The sequence below is a fragment of the Dendrobates tinctorius genome, unplaced genomic scaffold (genome assembly GCF_039654945.1).
Source record: "Dendrobates tinctorius isolate UK_male_01 unplaced genomic scaffold, ASM3965494v1 ptg000245l, whole genome shotgun sequence".
Taxonomy (NCBI): domain Eukaryota; kingdom Metazoa; phylum Chordata; class Amphibia; order Anura; family Dendrobatidae; genus Dendrobates; species Dendrobates tinctorius.
The window spans coordinates 6,326,768-6,344,743 of record NW_027361912.1 but is presented as its reverse complement, the minus strand read 5'-3'; the positions used below and the strand labels follow the sequence as shown (position 1 = coordinate 6,344,743).

Here is a 17,976-nt window from a genome sequence, read left to right as displayed (position 1 = left end):
GTTTTCCTATGAGAAAAAAAATTGTAATTTATTGCATGTGAAACGTATTGCAGAGCAGCTACTAGTTTGTTCCTGTCATTTTTTTCTCTAATTTACACGGAAAGGTATAAATCATTTGTAAACAGTGAGGGAGAGGTATCAAAACTAGAGCAAAGAGGAGTAGTTGCCATTGGCAACCAATCAGGTCCATGCTCTCATTTTACAAAGGGCCATTAGAAAATGAGAGGCAGAATCTGATTGGTTGCCATGGGCAGCAGCTCTAATTTATCAGTTTTGACAAATCCCCACTTGAAAGCCACGCTCCATTTAATTCCTGACAACTATAACACGTCACAAGTGTCAGAAAAAAGCGCTTCATAAATAGGGCTGTCACTATATTCGATGCAGCGACACCTGAGTAGTCATATCGCCTATTACAGACGAGCTGAAACGTGTCGCTCTTGAAGCTTTGATATACTCACAGTGGTTCTAAGGGTTATATTAAAAAAAAAAAAATATGGCTGCTTCCTTCCCGACACCAAGACAGTCTCGGTTGCTATGGGCAATTAGGCCTGTGCTTCTGTTTTGCTAGGCCCAGTAACTAAAGGGACCAAGGGTGGATAAACCACTAAGCTGTGTAGGCAGTAACAATGGCACTCGTTTTGGAGGACATTGACCGGCATTAAAGGCGTTGTCCAACAATAGATATCTCTGGGAGATCCATAGGATATGCCATAAATTGATTTGATAGATGTTGGTATCATATATCTCTAGAGCTGGGGTCCCCCGGCGCATGCTCCGCCAACTCTCTACTCGCAGGTGATTATGCACCTTTCGGAACAGGGGATCCCCGTTCTGGAGATAGATGCATCTATCAGATATAGGCTGTGCCATATATGTTTAATACATGCTGGTCCTGTCCATTGAATCTGCACCTATCTAGAGAATTGGGATATCTGGGACATTCGTCGCCAGCTCTCCACTTACCAGTGTTCGTGCACCAACCATAATTTGGGACTCCCATTATGGAGATAAGAGTCAGGTCCGACTCTGGGTCCCGCACCTGTCAGACTTAGGATGTGCCAATAGGCTATGTGCACACGTAGTTTGAGGTCCTGCGGATTTTCCGCGTGGATTTTGGAAAAATCCGCAGGTAAATTCTCAGGTCAAAAGACCTGCGGTTTACCTGCGGATTAGCCTGCAGTTTAGCCCTGCTGTTTCACACCTCTACAATGGAGAAGGTGTGAAACCGCTGCGGATTCCACACAAAGAATTGACATGCTGCGGATTTGAACCCGCGGAAAAATCCGCAGCATGTGCACAGCGGTTTTCAGTTTACCATTGAAAACAATGGTCCTGTACAACGCAACTAAATCTGCTGCGGACCCGCAGAGCCTGAAACGCTGCGGATCCGCAGCAGAATCCGCAACGTGTGCACATGGCCTAAATGTTTGATAAATGCTGGTCCCTTGCACCCGTCTCCAGAACTAAGATCCCTGGCACTTGTGTCGCCAGCACTCCATTCATTGGTGGTCATACACCAGCCAAAATGGAGGCTTTCCTTTTCGGAGATAGATTTGGGTCCGACTCTGGGTCCCGCACCTGTTGGATTTAGGATGTGCCATAAATGTTTTCTAGATGGTGGTCCCACCTATAGAACCTTTACTTATCTCTAGAACTGGGGTACCCGGGTCATTCGTCGCCAGCTCTCCACATACTGGTGGTCGTACACCAGCCATAATGGGGGATTCCCATTATGGAGATAGCTGTGGATCCTGCACCTGTCAGACAGGTTGTGCCATAAATGTTTGATGGGTGTAGGTCTTTTAGGTGGGACCAGCATCTGTCTCCAGAACTGAGATCCCTGGCACCTGTGTCGCCAGCACTACACTTACTAGTGGGCATATACCAGCCAAAATGGGGGATTTCCTTTCTGGAGATAGATGTGGGTTCGATTCTAAGTCCCGCACCTATCAGACATGGGATGTCATAAATGTTTGGTAGATGCTTGTCCCTCCTGTAGGACCTGTACCTATCTCCAGGACTGGGGGTCTTCTGGTGCATGTGCCACCAACTATCCTCCACTCACTGGTGTTTGTCCCAATAGAACCAGGGGGCGCAGGATGAGCAATGCTTGAGGTTTTAACTTTATAGGAAATTGCTGCAATGCAGAGTGTAATGGTAAGAAAATTGAAGGCTTGAAGCAATGCGATCCATCCAAGGAGCGGTCAGGAGATGACAATGATCCAATTTTCCTACGAGATGTGCCAAGACTGGCTTTCTTACCAGACGCTTAAAAGCTTTTTCACAGTGTGTGGCCTCGTGAAGTAACTAAAATTGTGCGGCAACCAATATGGCCATCAAGAAAGCTCCTGCCTCTGTCCATTGCTGCAGAAGTAATCCGCTTTGACAATCAGGATCTTAGGAAAGCTGGGTGAATGCTGTAATCTGGCCGTTTAGCTTGTGTCCCAGCTATTTTTTTTTGTAATATAAGACTATTCATACAGGACATATCGATTGTCGTTCCCGCGCCTGTCTCTTCTTTCTCGCAAGGTGTAAAGTTCAGAGGTCTTACTTTTCTTTCGGCTCGCAGTAAGCAGGAAACTTGAGTCACTTCTATGCACTTGTTTTTCATGTCGGCTTCCATTGATTTAGCAATAAGTGTAATATCTCCGCTCAATGACCGCCAGCACAGGAAGTTTTTGGCCGGCGTGATAACAATATAGATAGAGTACTGGAAACAAGGGGGGCGGGTGGAGGCCAACTATTATCATTGTGCTGTTATTATGAACAGCCGCCATCTGTCTGCAACCTGCAGTGCAGTTACAGGAGTTGTCAGCCACTGAAATTGCAATTTTTTTAAATTTTTTGTTAAAAAAAAAAAAAAAAAAAAAGGTAATGCCACCCTCAATCCTTTTTGAATTCTATTTGGGTCCTCCGCTGGTCATCGGTGACCAATGTGCAGGAAGTTCACCGCCATTCCCTGTATGTGCTGTTGCATCTAGGTGGAAATGTGACAGCGGCACCCAATCATTGTCTGCAGCAGTGACCAACGCGCAGGGGGCACACAGCCGGTGTCTGTACTGTTTATTGGCCCAGACAGACGAGTGACCGCTGCTAATCACTGATCTCAGCAGTGATCGATGCTTCCGGTTTGACCCAGACAGACGTGGTCACTGAAGTTAAACACTGGTAGGAGCATTGACGAACGGGCGAGAAGGGCACACTTTTGGGTCAGGCAGATGTGTGACTATGTACGAGCAGATGTGACCACCGCGTTGGTGACCGTCACGCCAAAAGTACACAACTGGTTTCTGCACTTTGTCTTTTGTCTGGATAGATGTGACCACTGCAGGCAATCACGCTTACTCCTGATGAACACCTGACCACTACAGCCCATCATATAAGTACGGTACTAAATGGGATCCTGGGAATTTTCAAGACGTTCTAGCCTAACCTGTCAAGGACTGGCCCACTACCTCTTGGGATTTCAGATCTCTGTTGAGAGTTTCCCTTAAACCATGCCCCTTTTTAATCCTGGGACATTTTAGTGAATATGTTGTGACTGTTTCCCAAAAAATCGTGACAATTCCTGAAAGTAGGCTACCAATACGCATTCTCTGAAGGACATGTGACCCATTAAGCCAATCACTGGCCTAAGTGGCGATCAAAGCGTGGGAAATTCGCAGCTGGTCTCTGTACTAGCTGTCTTATCTGGACGGACAGTAACCCCTGCAGCCAATCACTGGCCGCAGTGCTGACCAAAGCTTTACTGTTACCGCCAGTGATTGGCTGCAGCAGTCATGTGTCTGAAGCAGACAGGAAGCAAAGAAGAGACTAGTAGGGGACCCAGGAAGTGTCTGAACAGGAGTGGCAGGGGATGGGGAAGGTGATATTAATTAATAAATCAAATGTGTATATATAATATATGTGTTTTTATTTTCTTTCCTAGGAAAAAATAGGTTATTATTTTGTAATTACATTTTGTTAAGAGCCCGGCTTGCCGTCGGTGAATAGGAACTTGCATTATGTACATGCGGATAGATGCACCGTAATTAATCATTTAGTTTCTCATTCACTGACCGCAAGCAGAGATCTTGAAGTCTAGAATTGATGCATAAAATGAATTAGAATATTGCTATATTTTTCATTGCATGGCGGTAAACATTCACGTCTGGCCATGATGGTTCTGTACGTAGCGGCCTGTTCTCATCCTAGATATGTACTTTTGCTCTTTTGATCTCACGATATTGAGGATTGAGCACAGATGATGTCAGAACGGATAGGAAATCACTTCCAGATAGCTCGTCTTTGATATTTTCCTTTTCTATGTATTGTACCGCTATAATCAATGTGATATTTCTTTTCTCCTCAGCCGTCTACAACTTCCAGGCGACACATGGAGAGGAGCTGAGCCTTCAGGTTGGGGATACTGTGCAGATATTGGAGACATATGAAGGTGAACGCTTACGCTGCTTCTTTGCCATCTTTCAAGCACACGTCTGTCTTTGGCCCGAGTTCAAGAAATCCTTTTTTTCTTGTCTGAAAAAGAATTTAGTTAGCGTGACAGATTGTATGGCGGAAAATAGTGGTGCCCAATGGTCGTCATTGACTTTCATGGGGTCCATCAGAGGTTTCGCTGGATTTTCCAACATCTTGATGGAATTTGCAAACGAACCTCCAACACAGATGTGAACGAAGCCCGAAAAGGTAGTTTTCCCAGAATTATTAAAAAATTGCTTAGACGGACATTAATGTTAGCCGCAGGAAATTTTATACTAAAAAAAAAAAAAGAAAGGTCAATAATCGGCGCAGTGATAGAACAAAATTCCTCTTAGATCCCTGGAATTTTTTTTTTTTAGAAGATCAAATTGTATTCGCCCATCAATGTGTTTCTTGATGATACTGATCATCTCATGAGGACATAACCTTATTGTTAGATATCGGAGCAGTCCTAGAATTGATTATGGCAGATGAATCTGAAGGGAATTCTAAGTTCTCATCAGCAGCGTCCTCCTATAAAAACCTAAACCCGACACTAGCCTATGTGACGTTTGTAGACCACAGGATGCACAAGGTCGGGGAGGAAAGAAACCAGTGGACGGAGAGCTGGTGGCTGAAAGGAGGAGTAGAGATAAGTTGGGTCCTTCCAGTTCCATGTAATCATGGTGCTAGTGAGGTTTACAGGATAAATATTAAACCCAATTGGCCCTTAGGCCGATTTCATACATCTGACATTCACCAGACCACCATATCTGGACCGGTCAATTCTCTCCTGACCTGAATTCAGTAGTTGTGACCTTCACGATCCAAGAATGGATCGGCCTTGGGTCTCCCCACCCAAACTCAACAGCCTTATACAGTCATATGTTAAAGTTTGGGCACCCCTATTAATGTTAACCTTTTTTCGTTATAACAATTTTGGTTTTTGCAACAGCTATTTAAGTTTCATATATCTAATAGTTGATGGACTCAGTTATATTTCTCGATTCAAATGAGGTTTATTGTACTAACAGAAAATGTGCAATCTGCATTTTAACAAAATTTGTCCGCTGCAAAAGTATGGGCACCTCAACATAAACGTGACATTAATATTTCGTAGATCCTCCTTTTGCAAAAATAACAGCCTCTAGTCGCTTCCTGTAGCTATTAATGAGTTCCTGGATGAAGGTATTTGTGACCATTCTTGTTTACAAAACAATTCCAGTTCAGTTAAGTTTGATGGTCGCCGAGCATGGACAGCCTGCTTCAAATCATCCCACAGATGTTCAATGATATTCAGGTCTGGGGACTGGGATGGCCATTCCAGAACATTGTAATTGTTCCTCTGCATGAATGCCTGAGTAGATTTGGAGCAGTGTTTTGGATCATTGTCTTGCTGAAATATCCATCTCCTGCGTAACTTCAACTTCGTCACTGATTCTTTATTATTGTCAAGAATCTGCTGATACTGAGTTGAATCCATGCGACCCTCAACTTTAACAAGATTCCCGGTGCCGGCATTGGCCACACAGCCCCAAAGCATGATGGAACCTCCACCAAATTTTACTGTGGGTAGCAAGTGTTTTTCTTGGAATGCTGTGTTTTTTAGTCTCCATGCATAACGCCTTTTTGTATGACCAAACAACTCAATCTTTGTTTCATCAGTCCACAGGACCTTCTTCCAAAATGTAACTGGCTTGTCCAAATGTGCTTTTGCATACCTCAGGCGACTCTGTTTGTGGCGTGCTTGCAGAAACGGCTTCTTTCGCATCACTCTCCCATACAGCTTCTCCTTGCGCAAAGTGCGCTGTATTGTTGACCGATGCACAGTGACACCATCTGCAGCAAGATGATGCTGCAGGTCTTTGGAGGTGGTCTGTGGATTGTCCTTGACTGTTCTCACCATTCTTCTTCTCTGCCTTTCTGATATTTTTCTTGGCCTGCCACTTCTGGGCTTAACAAGAACTGTACCTGTGTTGTTCCATTTCCTTACTATGTTCCTCACAGTGGAAACTGACAGGTTAAATCTCTGAGACAACTTTTTGAATCCTTCCCCTGAAAAGCTATTTTGAATAATCTTTGTTTTGAGATCATTTGAGAGTTGTTTTGAGGAGCCCATGATGCCACTCTTCATAGGAGAATCAAATAGGAGAACTACTTGCAAGTGGCCACCTTAAATACCTTTTCTCATGATTTGATACACCTGGCTATGAAGTTCAAAGCTCAGTGAGGTTACAAAACCAATTTAGTGCTTCAGGAAGTCAGTAAAAAGTAGTTAGGAGTGTTCAAATCAAGTAAATAATAAGGGTGCCCATACTTTTGCACCGGTCAAATTTTGTTTAAATGCAGATTGCACATTTTCTGTTAGTACAATAAACCTCATTTGAATCCAGAAATATAACTGAGTCCATCAGTTATTAGATACCGGTATATGAAACTGAAATAGCTGTTGCAAAAACCAAAATTTTTATAAAGAAAAAAGCTTAACTAGGGTGCCCAAACTTTAACATATGACTGTATATGCATGTGGCCTACGGCATATGTGAGGCTGTTGAGGTTAGGTCAGGAGACCCGAGGCCGGTCCATGCATGGAGCATGTATATCAGTCACGTGAAAGCGGCATAATAGGAATAGCCCAGACTTAGGAAAAAGTCCTCTAGCTCCAAGTTATTGTATTCTACAAGCCAGCTTGTACGGGTGAGTGTAAAATAGAGGTCCTTCAAAACTATGCACACCTCTGCACAGAATTTTAATTGTACATTTGGTTCCTAAATGCAAAGTTAAGAACCTTTTTAGATCGTCTTCATAAAAAAAACAAAAAAAACAAAACCTTTTTCTGCTGTAGTGTGTCACTGCCTAAGTGATCTGCAAAAATGATATATATTCATCAGATCGCGCGTTCAGGTCTGACGGCTCTCTACGCCCCCTCCCTTCTCACAGTGTCAGAGATTCCAGTAGGGAGATGTTGTATACAGATCTCCACAGTGTGGAGAGGTGAGAAGGTACGTACAGTTTCAGGGAGAGTGGAGAAAATATTCTGCAGATAAGGAGGAAAGCACATGAAGAGGAAAAAATATAGGATAGAAGCTGTGTTGATATGTGGTTTAATGAAGACTCCAGAACCTTGGATGCACAGATCTCATATCCAACCTATATTGCTGAGAGAGACACTCGCACAAGAGAAAATCTTTTACTTGGATCAGACTGTAAACTGCTTATCAAGGGGTCTGTAAATATAGAACTGAAGATGGCAGATTGAAACTTAGTGTGATTTTATTAGCTAGCAATAACCAATAATATTGGTAAAATAAAAATCACTTTTTTCTATAACAAAGGTGTCTCCCATGGATGTGCTTGGGACAATGACAGGGACAGAGTGTTGTGTGACACAGGGTAAATACATACTATAGTTGACTGGTGTGACCCTGTGAAAAAGGATTTGAAAAGGCCAGCTATGCTTGGGATTTGCGTATCTAAAGAAGTATTCTAAACTCTAACATTAACCAATTTCCCAGTATAGTTGACAGGTTTTAGTTTAGTAATGGTCTTTTCCTGAGAACAGTCTGATGGCTATCTGGGGGCACGGTAAAGCACCACACCACGTGAGACCACAAAATACCTCTTAACTGTGGACAAACTGGTCAGACCTTTTAGTTTTCTGCAATCCCTGTAAATCCAACCTACTTTAGCATCTATGCCCAAATTCCCGACTGGATTGTATGACACTATAGAGCTTGGTGGCATCTGAGGATGTAAAGCGCACCAGGTAGGATGCTCCGTTTTGCCTTGGCTATGGGGCACTCCCCTCCTTCTGTCTATGGTCATGCTACGATTGCATTGTGTAGATTTCATCAACTGTATATGTAATATACGTCTGCACTTGTGGAAATCGATAGGTACAACTGCCTGGCATCCATCCGTGCCAAGAAGGAAGGAAAACAAATACCGGATTAAGAATCAGGGAAATTTACTATTGAGGTTTTTAAGGACGCTCGGAAACTGCTGCTGACAGCCCGAGCTACAAAACAAGAAAAACAGGGTCCAACGTGTTGAAGGGGTTTTCCCACTACACATGCTTCTAAATGTTGGTTTTAGGTCACCTGAAGCTCTCGTTTTGGGCCTCCTATGTGCCTCCTGGGTAAATCTGAGCACTTGGCTTGAAAGTGTATGGTATCAGAGAAGAAGCTTAAAAAGCCTTTTCCGATAGAGTCAGTGATAGATAAATGTGGGTACAGATACATACAGGTCGAGTAAAGATCTGTAACCTAGGCTAGAGATAACCGAAGAGATGACATGGGCAAAGATACCAGAGGGGCTTCCATTTATGTCTTTTACTGTCCTTGCCCAATAGTTCACCTGTTCCGATATATTTGGGTCAGCAGGCCCCTTAGTAGGCCTCAGTGTAGCCAGTCTTTTATTCTTCTTTGGCCACTTTAGCCTTTTGCTGGCACAGTCGCCACCCAAACTGACCGTCTGTAACTGAACAGTCGCTCAGTCTCTCCACCAGCTGACAGAATTATCTTTCGGAGGCTGCACTTGAGCCTTGCTCCACCATCTATCTCCCAGAGGCTGACCTAGAGCCTTGCTCCACCAGACTTCTCTCCCAGAGGCTGACCTAGAGCCTTGCTCCACCAGACTTCTCTCCCAGAGGCTGACCTAGAGCCTTGCTCCACCAGACTTCTCTCCCAGAGGCTGACCTAGAGCCTTGCTCCACCAGACTTCTCTCCCAGAGGCTGACCTAGAGCCTTGCTCCACCAGACTTCTCTCCCAGAGGCTGACCTAGAGCCTTGCTCCACCAGACTTCTCTCCCAGAGGCTGACCTAGAGCCTTGCTCCACCAGACTTCTCTCCCAGAGGCTGACCTAGAGCCTTGCTCCACCAGACTTCTCTCCCAGAGGCTGACCTAGAGCCTTGCTCCACCAGACTTCTCTCCCAGAGGCTGACCTAGAGCCTTGCTCCACCAGACTTCTCTCCCAGAGGCTGACCTAGAGCCTTGCTCCACCAGACTTCTCTCCCAGAGGCTGACCTAGAGCCTTGCTCCACCAGACTTCTCTCCCAGAGGCTGACCTAGAGCCTTGCTCCACCAGACTTCTCTCCCAGAGGCTGACCTAGAGCCTTGCTCCACCAGACTTCTCTCCCAGAGGCTGACCTAGAGCCTTGCTCCACCAGACTTCTCTCCCAGAGGCTGACCTAGAGCCTTGCTCCACCAGACTTCACTCCCAGAGGCTGACCTAGAGCCTTGCTCCACCAGCTAATAAACTTATCTCTTGGAGGCTGAACTTGAGCCATGCTCCACCAGCTTACAGACTTATCTCGTGGAGGCTGAATAATCTCTATATATAAAAATGAATGTATGTATGTGTGTATCATAGAATCATAGAATCGTTGAGTTGGAAGGGACCTCCTGGGCCATCTGGTCCAACCCCCTGCTCAAAGCAGGATTCGCTAAATCATCCCAGTCAGATGTCTGTCCAGCCTCTGTTTGAAGACTTCCATTGAAGGAGAACTCACCACTTCTCGTGGCAGCCTGTTCCACTCATTGATCACTCTAACTGTCAAAAAGTTTTTTCTAATATCTAATCTGTGTCTCCTCCCATTCAGTTTCATCGCATTGCTTCTAGTCTTTCCTCGTGCAAATGAGAATAAAGTTGATCCTTCTAAAATGTGACAGCCCTTTAGATATTTGTAGACAGCTATTAAGTCTCCTCTCAGTCTTCTCTTTTGCAAACTAAACATTCCCAAATCCTGCAACCTTTCCTCATAAGACAGGGGTTTGCAGACCGGTCACCATTCTGGTCGCTCTTTTCTGAACTTGCTCCAGTTTGTTGAGGTCTTTTTTAAAATGTGGTATCACCAACCAATCGCGAAGCATCTTTCATTTCACCAGAGCTGTTCACAAGAAGGTCAGCTGTGATTGGTTGCTATGATCAAAAGTTTTCATTGCAACCAATCACTAAGCATCTCTCATTTCACCAGAGCTGGTTAAAAGCAGCTGAGCTGTGATTGGTTGCTATAAGCAAGTTATCCCACTTGACAACACCTCAGCAGACACTGACATGGTGGGAGAAATCTAGCATCCCTGGGAACATAAGCTCCCAGCCATTGTCTGCCCCCAAGAAAGAAGCAGAGAGCACATGACAGAAATGAATCCCCCCCTCCCGTGTGGTATCTTTAAGTGACACACATGAATGTAGGAAAGTGCACATATTAAATGTCATGTGGATTTAATATTTTCTCACGGACGCTTTTATGCATTATTGATGTGTTACTGTGCTCTGATGCTGTGAGTTTTTTTAAAGTGCTACTTTCCCCATAATTCACCTGAATATACCCATATAACACGTAATGCTTTTCCCATAACAATCCATTAAATTTGATACTGGGTCGCCCTCCCAGGGCTGTGGGGTACTCTGTACCGGGCCGGTGTCAGCGGGATGTGTCACAGCAGCAGTGACCCGGTCCGTGGCCCTGGGCGCCCAAGTAATAGGGGCGATTGAATGGTGGAAATGCAATGGATTAGATGAATAGTTCGTGACGCCACCTGTGGTGTTCGGCAATTGAGATGTTAAGCTGACGCTGCATGCAGATCCTCTGGGACTGGTAGTGTGGTGCAGCAAAGATGTTGAAGCTCCCCACAGGTGGAGCTGTAGTCCCAGGGCAGTGTTAAAAAGGAGATAATAGTGGGGAGACATGGATAGTGCAGAAATGTAGCAGTGTTGAGGATGTTGGCGCCGGAATGAGTGGAGGACACAAGGGCTTGTAGTTCCAAAGCTTTACTCACAGTCTGTAGTACGTACAGGTGCCTGCCTCCGTGCTGTGTCCTCCGGGTCAGGGGCTCAGTCAACCTCCAAGCAAGATGGAATGCTCCCTTCCAATACTCCGCCAACATGTGCCTTTCTGAACATCTCCTCTATAGCGCCTTTGAGTGAAGTACTCCCAGTACTGAGTTACACTGGAGTTCCTCCTGTCAGATGTTCGCAAGAACTATACTTGTACGGCAGACAGCTGTAGCCTGCTTCTGGGACTCCTTACTCCTAAGTCTCGGCTCGCTATCAATGTTGCTGTTGTGCCCTCAAGTCTTAGATGGGAGTAGTGCATTTACAGCCCACTACTCCACCGGTGTCTGCTGTAGGACCCATTAGTATCCATACAACCTTGGGGACTGGGCCCCGGCCTTGCGCTTAGAACTTCTAGGCAGGGTTCTCTTCTAACCCACGTCCTCTGTTCCCTTTTACTCCTGCGTTCCGTACTAGTCTTTCCTTCTTATGGAAGATCAGGTTTCTCTTCAATATCTGTCTCTTTCCATTCCCGTGCCAGCAGACCCAGGTCACTGTGATCTGCTGCTGCACTTCCTTCCTCCATCCCTCTCTCAGGGATCTCCTCTCTTCCACTCCACACTCTACTCCACTGAACACTCGACTCTCAACTGAACTGAACTAACCCTTCCCGCTCTTTTATGTATTCTAACTCCACCCGCCTCCCAGCACGTTTCGTGTTCCAAGCAGGGCACCATCAAAGGTGCTCTGCTACACTCCAAGCAGGGAGCCGCAATGTGGCTTTGCTACACTACTTTGTGATGATGGGTGCAGGTGTTGGAGCGTGGTCATGAGCCTCCAACTTACCTGGATGGTGGGGCACCACACCTCAGGAGGAGGTGCAGTAGCTCTGTGGCAACTGAACCCTCAGGGGCGCCACACTACTATACTGCATACAGATGCTGTACATCCATGAGCAACTCAGCCGGACAAATTACAAGTTGACGGTGCATGAAAATGTGTGTGAAGGTTTCTCTACTGTACTAATGTATAAGGTTTGTGCCTGTCCATTGGTGAAAAGCATGACTGTGATATTTATGGTGGCAGATAAGTGAGAATATCAGTCTGATCAGTAGAAAACCTGGGATCTTAGTGAACCGTGTTTCTGTGCAATTTCACTATTCTACTATTACTGGCTTTGACGGCATGATGTGGGATATTAGGGGCAGTAGTCCGGTGGCTCTGACGGGATGATGTAGGATATTAGTGGTAGCAGTCCGGTGGCTCTGGCTGACGGGATGATGTGGGATATTAGGGGTAGTAGTCCGGTGGCTCTGGCTGACGGGACGATGTGGGATATTAGTGGTAGTAGTCCGGTGGCTCTGGCTGACGGGATGATGTGGGATATTAGTGGTAGTAGTCCGGTGGCTCTGGCTGACGGGACGATGTGGGATATTAGTGGTAGTAGTCCGGTGGCTCTGGCTGACGGGATGATGTGGGATATTAGGGGTAGTAGTCCGGTGGCTCTGGCTGACTGGACGATGTGGGATATTAGTGGTAGTAGTCCGGTGGCTCTGGCTGACGGGATGATGTGGGATATTAGTGGTAGTAGTCCGGTGGCTCTGGCTGACGGGACGATGTGGGATATTAGGGGTAGTAGTCCGGTGGCTCTGGCTGACGGGATGATGTGGGATATTAGTGGTAGTAGTCCGGTGGCTCTGGCTGACGGGATGATGTGGGATATTAGTGGTAGTAGTCCGGTGGCTCTGGCTGACGGGATGATGTGGGATATTAGGGGTAGTAGTCCGGTGGCTCTGGCTGACGGGATGATGTGGGATATTAGTAGTCCGGTGGCTCTGGCTGACGGGATGATGCAGGATATTAGAGGTAGTAGTCCGGTGGCTTTGACAGGATGATGTGGAATATTAGTGGTATTAGTCCGGTGGCTCTGGCTGACGGGATGATGTGGGATATTAGGGGTAGTAGTCCGGCGGCTCTGGCTGACGGGATGATGTGGGATATTAGGGGTAGTAGTCCGGTGGCTCTGGCTGACGGGATGATGTGGGATATTAGGGGTAGTAGTCCGGTAGCTCTGGCTGATGGGATGATGTGGGATATTAGGGGTAGTAGTCCGGCGGCTCTGGCTGACGGGATGATGTGGGATATTAGGGGTAGTAGTCTGATGACTCTGGCTGACGGGATGATGTGGGATATTAGGGGTAGTAGTCCGGTAGCTCTGGCTGATGGGATGATGTGGGATATTAGGGGTAGTAGTCCGGTGGCTCTGGCTGACGGGATGATGTGGGATATTAGGGGTAGTAGTCCGGTGGCTCTGGCTGACGGGATGATGTGGGATATTAGGGGTAGTAGTCCGGTGGCTTTGGCTGATGGGACGATGTGGGATATTAGTGGTAGTAGTCCGGTGGCTCTGGCTGACGGGATGATGTGGGATATTAGTGGTAGTAGTCCGGTGGCTCTGGCTGACGGGACGATGTGGGATATTAGGGGTAGTAGTCCGGTAGCTCTGGCTGACGGGTTGATGTGGGATATTAGAGGTAGTAGTCCGGTGGCTTTGACGGGATGATGTGGAATATTAGTGGTAGTAGTCCGGTGGCTCTGGCTGACGGGATGATGTGGAATATTAGGGGTAGTAGTCCGGTGGCTCTGGCTGACGGGACGATGTGGGATATTAGGGGTAGTAGTCCGGTGGCTCTGGCTGACGGGATGATGTGGGATATTAGTGGTAGTAGTCCGGTGGCTCTGGCTGACGGGACGATGTGGGATATTAGGGGTAGTAGTCCGGTAGCTCTGGCTGACGGGTTGATGTGGGATATTAGAGGTAGTAGTCCGGTGGCTTTGACGGGATGATGTGGAATATTAGTGGTAGTAGTCCGGTGGCTCTGGCTGACGGGACGATGTGGGATATTAGGGGTAGTAGTCCGGTAGCTCTGGCTGACGGGTTGATGTGGGATATTAGAGGTAGTAGTCCGGTGGCTTTGACGGGATGATGTGGGATATTAGGGGTAGTAGTCCGGTGGCTCTGGCTGACGGGATGATGTGGAATATTAGGGGTAGTAGACCGATGACTCTGGCTGATGGGATGATGTGGGATATTAGGGGTAGTAGTCCGGTAGCTCTGGCTGATGGGATGATGTGGGATATTATAGTGAATGTGGCTATGCGGAGTGGGCGGGGCTATACACTCAGAGAGATATAGATATATATATATATATATTATAATTTGTTATAACTAACTGTAGTTAGTTACTGTACCCGGGCTCTTCAGCTAGTAAATAGTAATAATTTTCATTTTTATATAGCGCTAACCTATTCCGCAGCGCTTTACAGTTTGCACACATTATCATCACTGTCCCCAATGGGGCTCACAATCTAAATTCCCTATCAGTATGTCTTTGGAACGTGGGAGGAAACCGGAGAACCCGGTGGAAACCCACGCAAACACAGGGAGAACATACAAACTCCTTGCAGATGTTGAGGCTGAACTTAAACCTTGTTCTACAAACCCACAGAATTATGTCTCGGAGGCTGTGCTCGAGCTTTGCTGCACATTCGGACTCAACATTTCCTAGCTGTGCTTCTCATGGCAGTAGCAGCAGACTCTCTCCTATGGCCTGTCTTGCCCTGTGTTCTCATGCTTGCCAGCACTTTAGCTTTGGGCTCTGTATGGGCTGCACTGATATTTGTTACCTCGTCCTGCAAAAGGGCAACTAGGAAAAACTAACTGGGTCTGGCCAGCAATGAATGACACGATACACATGATGACAACTTAAAATTGAACATACACCGTTACCGTAAGTGGGGGACTTCAGGATTACCCACTTGAAAACATTAAAAAATTGGGATCAAAGAGGAAAAATTCACTTTGTCCAATCATTGCCCCATCAGCAGACCCAAGGCAAAATGGTACCAGATCTGCGATATGAGACACTCGTGATGTACAGACGCCTAATAAATAAAATTTGCAGTAAAACCAAGATATTAATGCAGGCCTGTCTCTGCAGGTATCGGGCTGCTCTACTTGCTCTGGCAGCTGGCATCGGCACACCCATTCTAATCACTGCTAAAAAAAAAAAGCGGGGTCACAAAAATGCAGAATTTTCTCTTTGGTCTGGTGGGTTACCCGCTCTTGCAGATCAATTGGATTTGATATTACCGTAGTAGTTCTTTTATATTTGTTTCTATATATTTAGATTATTATATGTTTTATGTATATCATATAGTGATGTGCCTCCTTTTACCTATTTGGTTTGGAGGGACTGTGGGCATGGATGCATGTGTATATATGATCTGCCGGTATTGTACTGTGATTTTCCCCTTCCGTATGGCATTTCCTTGCTCTGTGGTATTTATTTGGACTATTTCCTCCTATACAACATTCATGATTCACGCACCTGATTTTTCGGCTGTATCCACATGTTTTTTTTAACCAAGTATGAATTTTTAGTGTTTCTTGTAATAAAATGTGTTTTTTTTTTTTTTTTTTTTATTATTTTTTTTAAATTTTTTTATAACCTATTGGCCTGTGCACGCTTTATGGTTTAGGTATATTGAATTTTCCTTTTGCTTTAAGGTGCATTTAAATAATCCAATTGGCGAATTAGGGTGCTTTCATATTGCATTTAGGGTCAAGCTCGCTGGTCCCGTCAGGGCATACGTCCGAACCCCCAGCAAAACAGGCTTCGGACCTTTGTGCTCACTAGGCCACAGACTGTAATGGTGACACCAGAGTGAACGTGCGTTATTTTCCAGAGTGTACGTCTACTGGAGGCGGACATTCAGACGTAGTTTGACAGAGTCAGAGTGGCGTGCACTCCCAAAAATGAGGCATGTCAGAACCCACGTTCACTCTGCCGTCACCATTACAGCCTATGGTCCGTCGGCGAACCCCGTTTCGCTGGGAGATTCGGACGTCTGCCCAGACGTGGCTACTAAGCGCAATATGAGAGCATCCTTAGTGTTCTCAGGAATTCTCGTTCCTCATGATCGTGTCAGTTTAGGGACACGGTAAGACATTTACCATGGCAGTGGGCTTTATGCAGTTTGACTAGAATGTTAACTAAGAACCTCATGTTCCGTTTTGTAAATTTTTGCCTCAAGTGATCAATGCTTGAGTTTTACATGTGCGGTCCATGTATGTTTTTTTGTATACAGTTATAGCATATCATGTTGGTGATCACCCTATATATGAGCAAAATGCGGATGATTGGGAATGTGCTGCTGATAGGGACAGAATGTTCCTATTAACTTTAATTCTGTTCTCATCGGCCTGTAAATAACTTGTATATAGTCGATTGGCCCCAATTTACCCCCATCTAAATGAACCTGTTGGATCTGAAAATTCAACTATGTAATTTAACCCCTTTTTCATCCTCACAGTATCAGGAGAATAGTAAGCTGAGATCAGAGGTCTTGTTTGCAGGGTCTTTAGACCAGAACATGGGCTTAGCTGCCTGTTGCATAAAATATTGGATCTGCAGGGACAATAAAAAAAAAAAAATTTTTGACCCCAAAAAATATTTAAGTGACTTTGGTATTTAAGTATCTTTTTATGTATCTAATTTTTTTATGTACACTGCTTAAAAAAAACTAAAGGGAACACTTTAACTGTTCTCGTCATTTCTCTTTTCTCTTCGTTTTTTCCCACTTTTGCGTTTTATCATTGCCCTCACCCCTAGAGGTGCTGTACAGTAGCATGAGGTGGTGTCTACAACCCACAGAAGTTGCTCAGGTAGTACAGCTCATCCAAGATGGCACATCAATGTGAGATGTGGCAAGAAGGGTAGCTGTGTCTGTCAGCACAATGTGCGGAGCATGGAGCAGATACCAGGAGACATGGAGGGGGCCGTAGGAGGGCAACAACTCAGCAGCAGGACTGCCACCTCCTCCTTTCTGCAAGGAAGAACAGGAGGAGCAGTGCCAGAGCCCTGCAAAATAGCTTCCAGCAGGTCACTATCATCCATATGTCTGCTCAAACTATCAGAAACACTCCATGAGGGTGGTATGAGGGCCAGACGTCCACAAGTGGGTGTTTACAGCCCAACACCGTGCAGGGTGATTGGCATTTGCCATAGAACAGCAAGGTTGACAGATTTGACATTGGTGCCCTGTGCTCTTCATGGATAAGAGCAGGTTCACACTGAGCACATGTGACAGAGTCTGGAGACACCATGGAGAATGCTCTGCTGCCTGCAATATCCTCCAGCATGACTGGTTTGGCAGTGGGTCAGTAATGGTGTGGGGAGCCATTTTTTTGGAGGGCTTCACACTGACTTCCATTAAGTACCGGGAGGAGATCCTCAGACCTATTGTGAGTTGTGAGACCATATGCAGGTGCAGTGGACCCTGAGTTCCTTCTAATGCATAGTAATGCTAGGCCTCATATGGCTGAAGTGTGTCAGCAGTTCTTGCATGATGAAGGCATTGATGCTATGGACTGGGCCGCCCGGTCCGCAGACCTGAATCCAATCGAACACATCTGGGATATCATGTCTCATTCCATCCACCAGTGCCACGTTTCATCACAGACTGTCCAGGAGTTGACTGATGCTGTAATCCAGGTCTGGGAGGAGATCCCTCAGGAGAACATTAGCCGCCTCATCAGGAGCATGCCCAGGCATTGCAGGGAGGTCATACAGGCACGTGGAGGTCATACACACCACTGAGCATCATTTCCTTGTCTTGAAGCATTTCCACTGAAGTTGGATCAGCATGTAATTTGATTTTCCACTTTGATTTTGAGT

General features: G+C 45.9%; 1 protein-coding gene across 1 annotated transcript in view; it reads left to right on the top strand.

Annotated features, from left to right (window-relative positions):
• Positions 1–17,976, top strand: part of DOCK5 (dedicator of cytokinesis 5) — a 109,172-nt gene that overhangs the window by 4,370 nt on the left and 86,826 nt on the right. Inside the window, exon 2 of the mRNA XM_073557148.1 lies at positions 4,355–4,438. Coding sequence (XP_073413249.1) covers positions 4,355–4,438 — 84 coding nt within the window. The remainder of the gene's footprint in view (positions 1–4,354; positions 4,439–17,976) is intronic.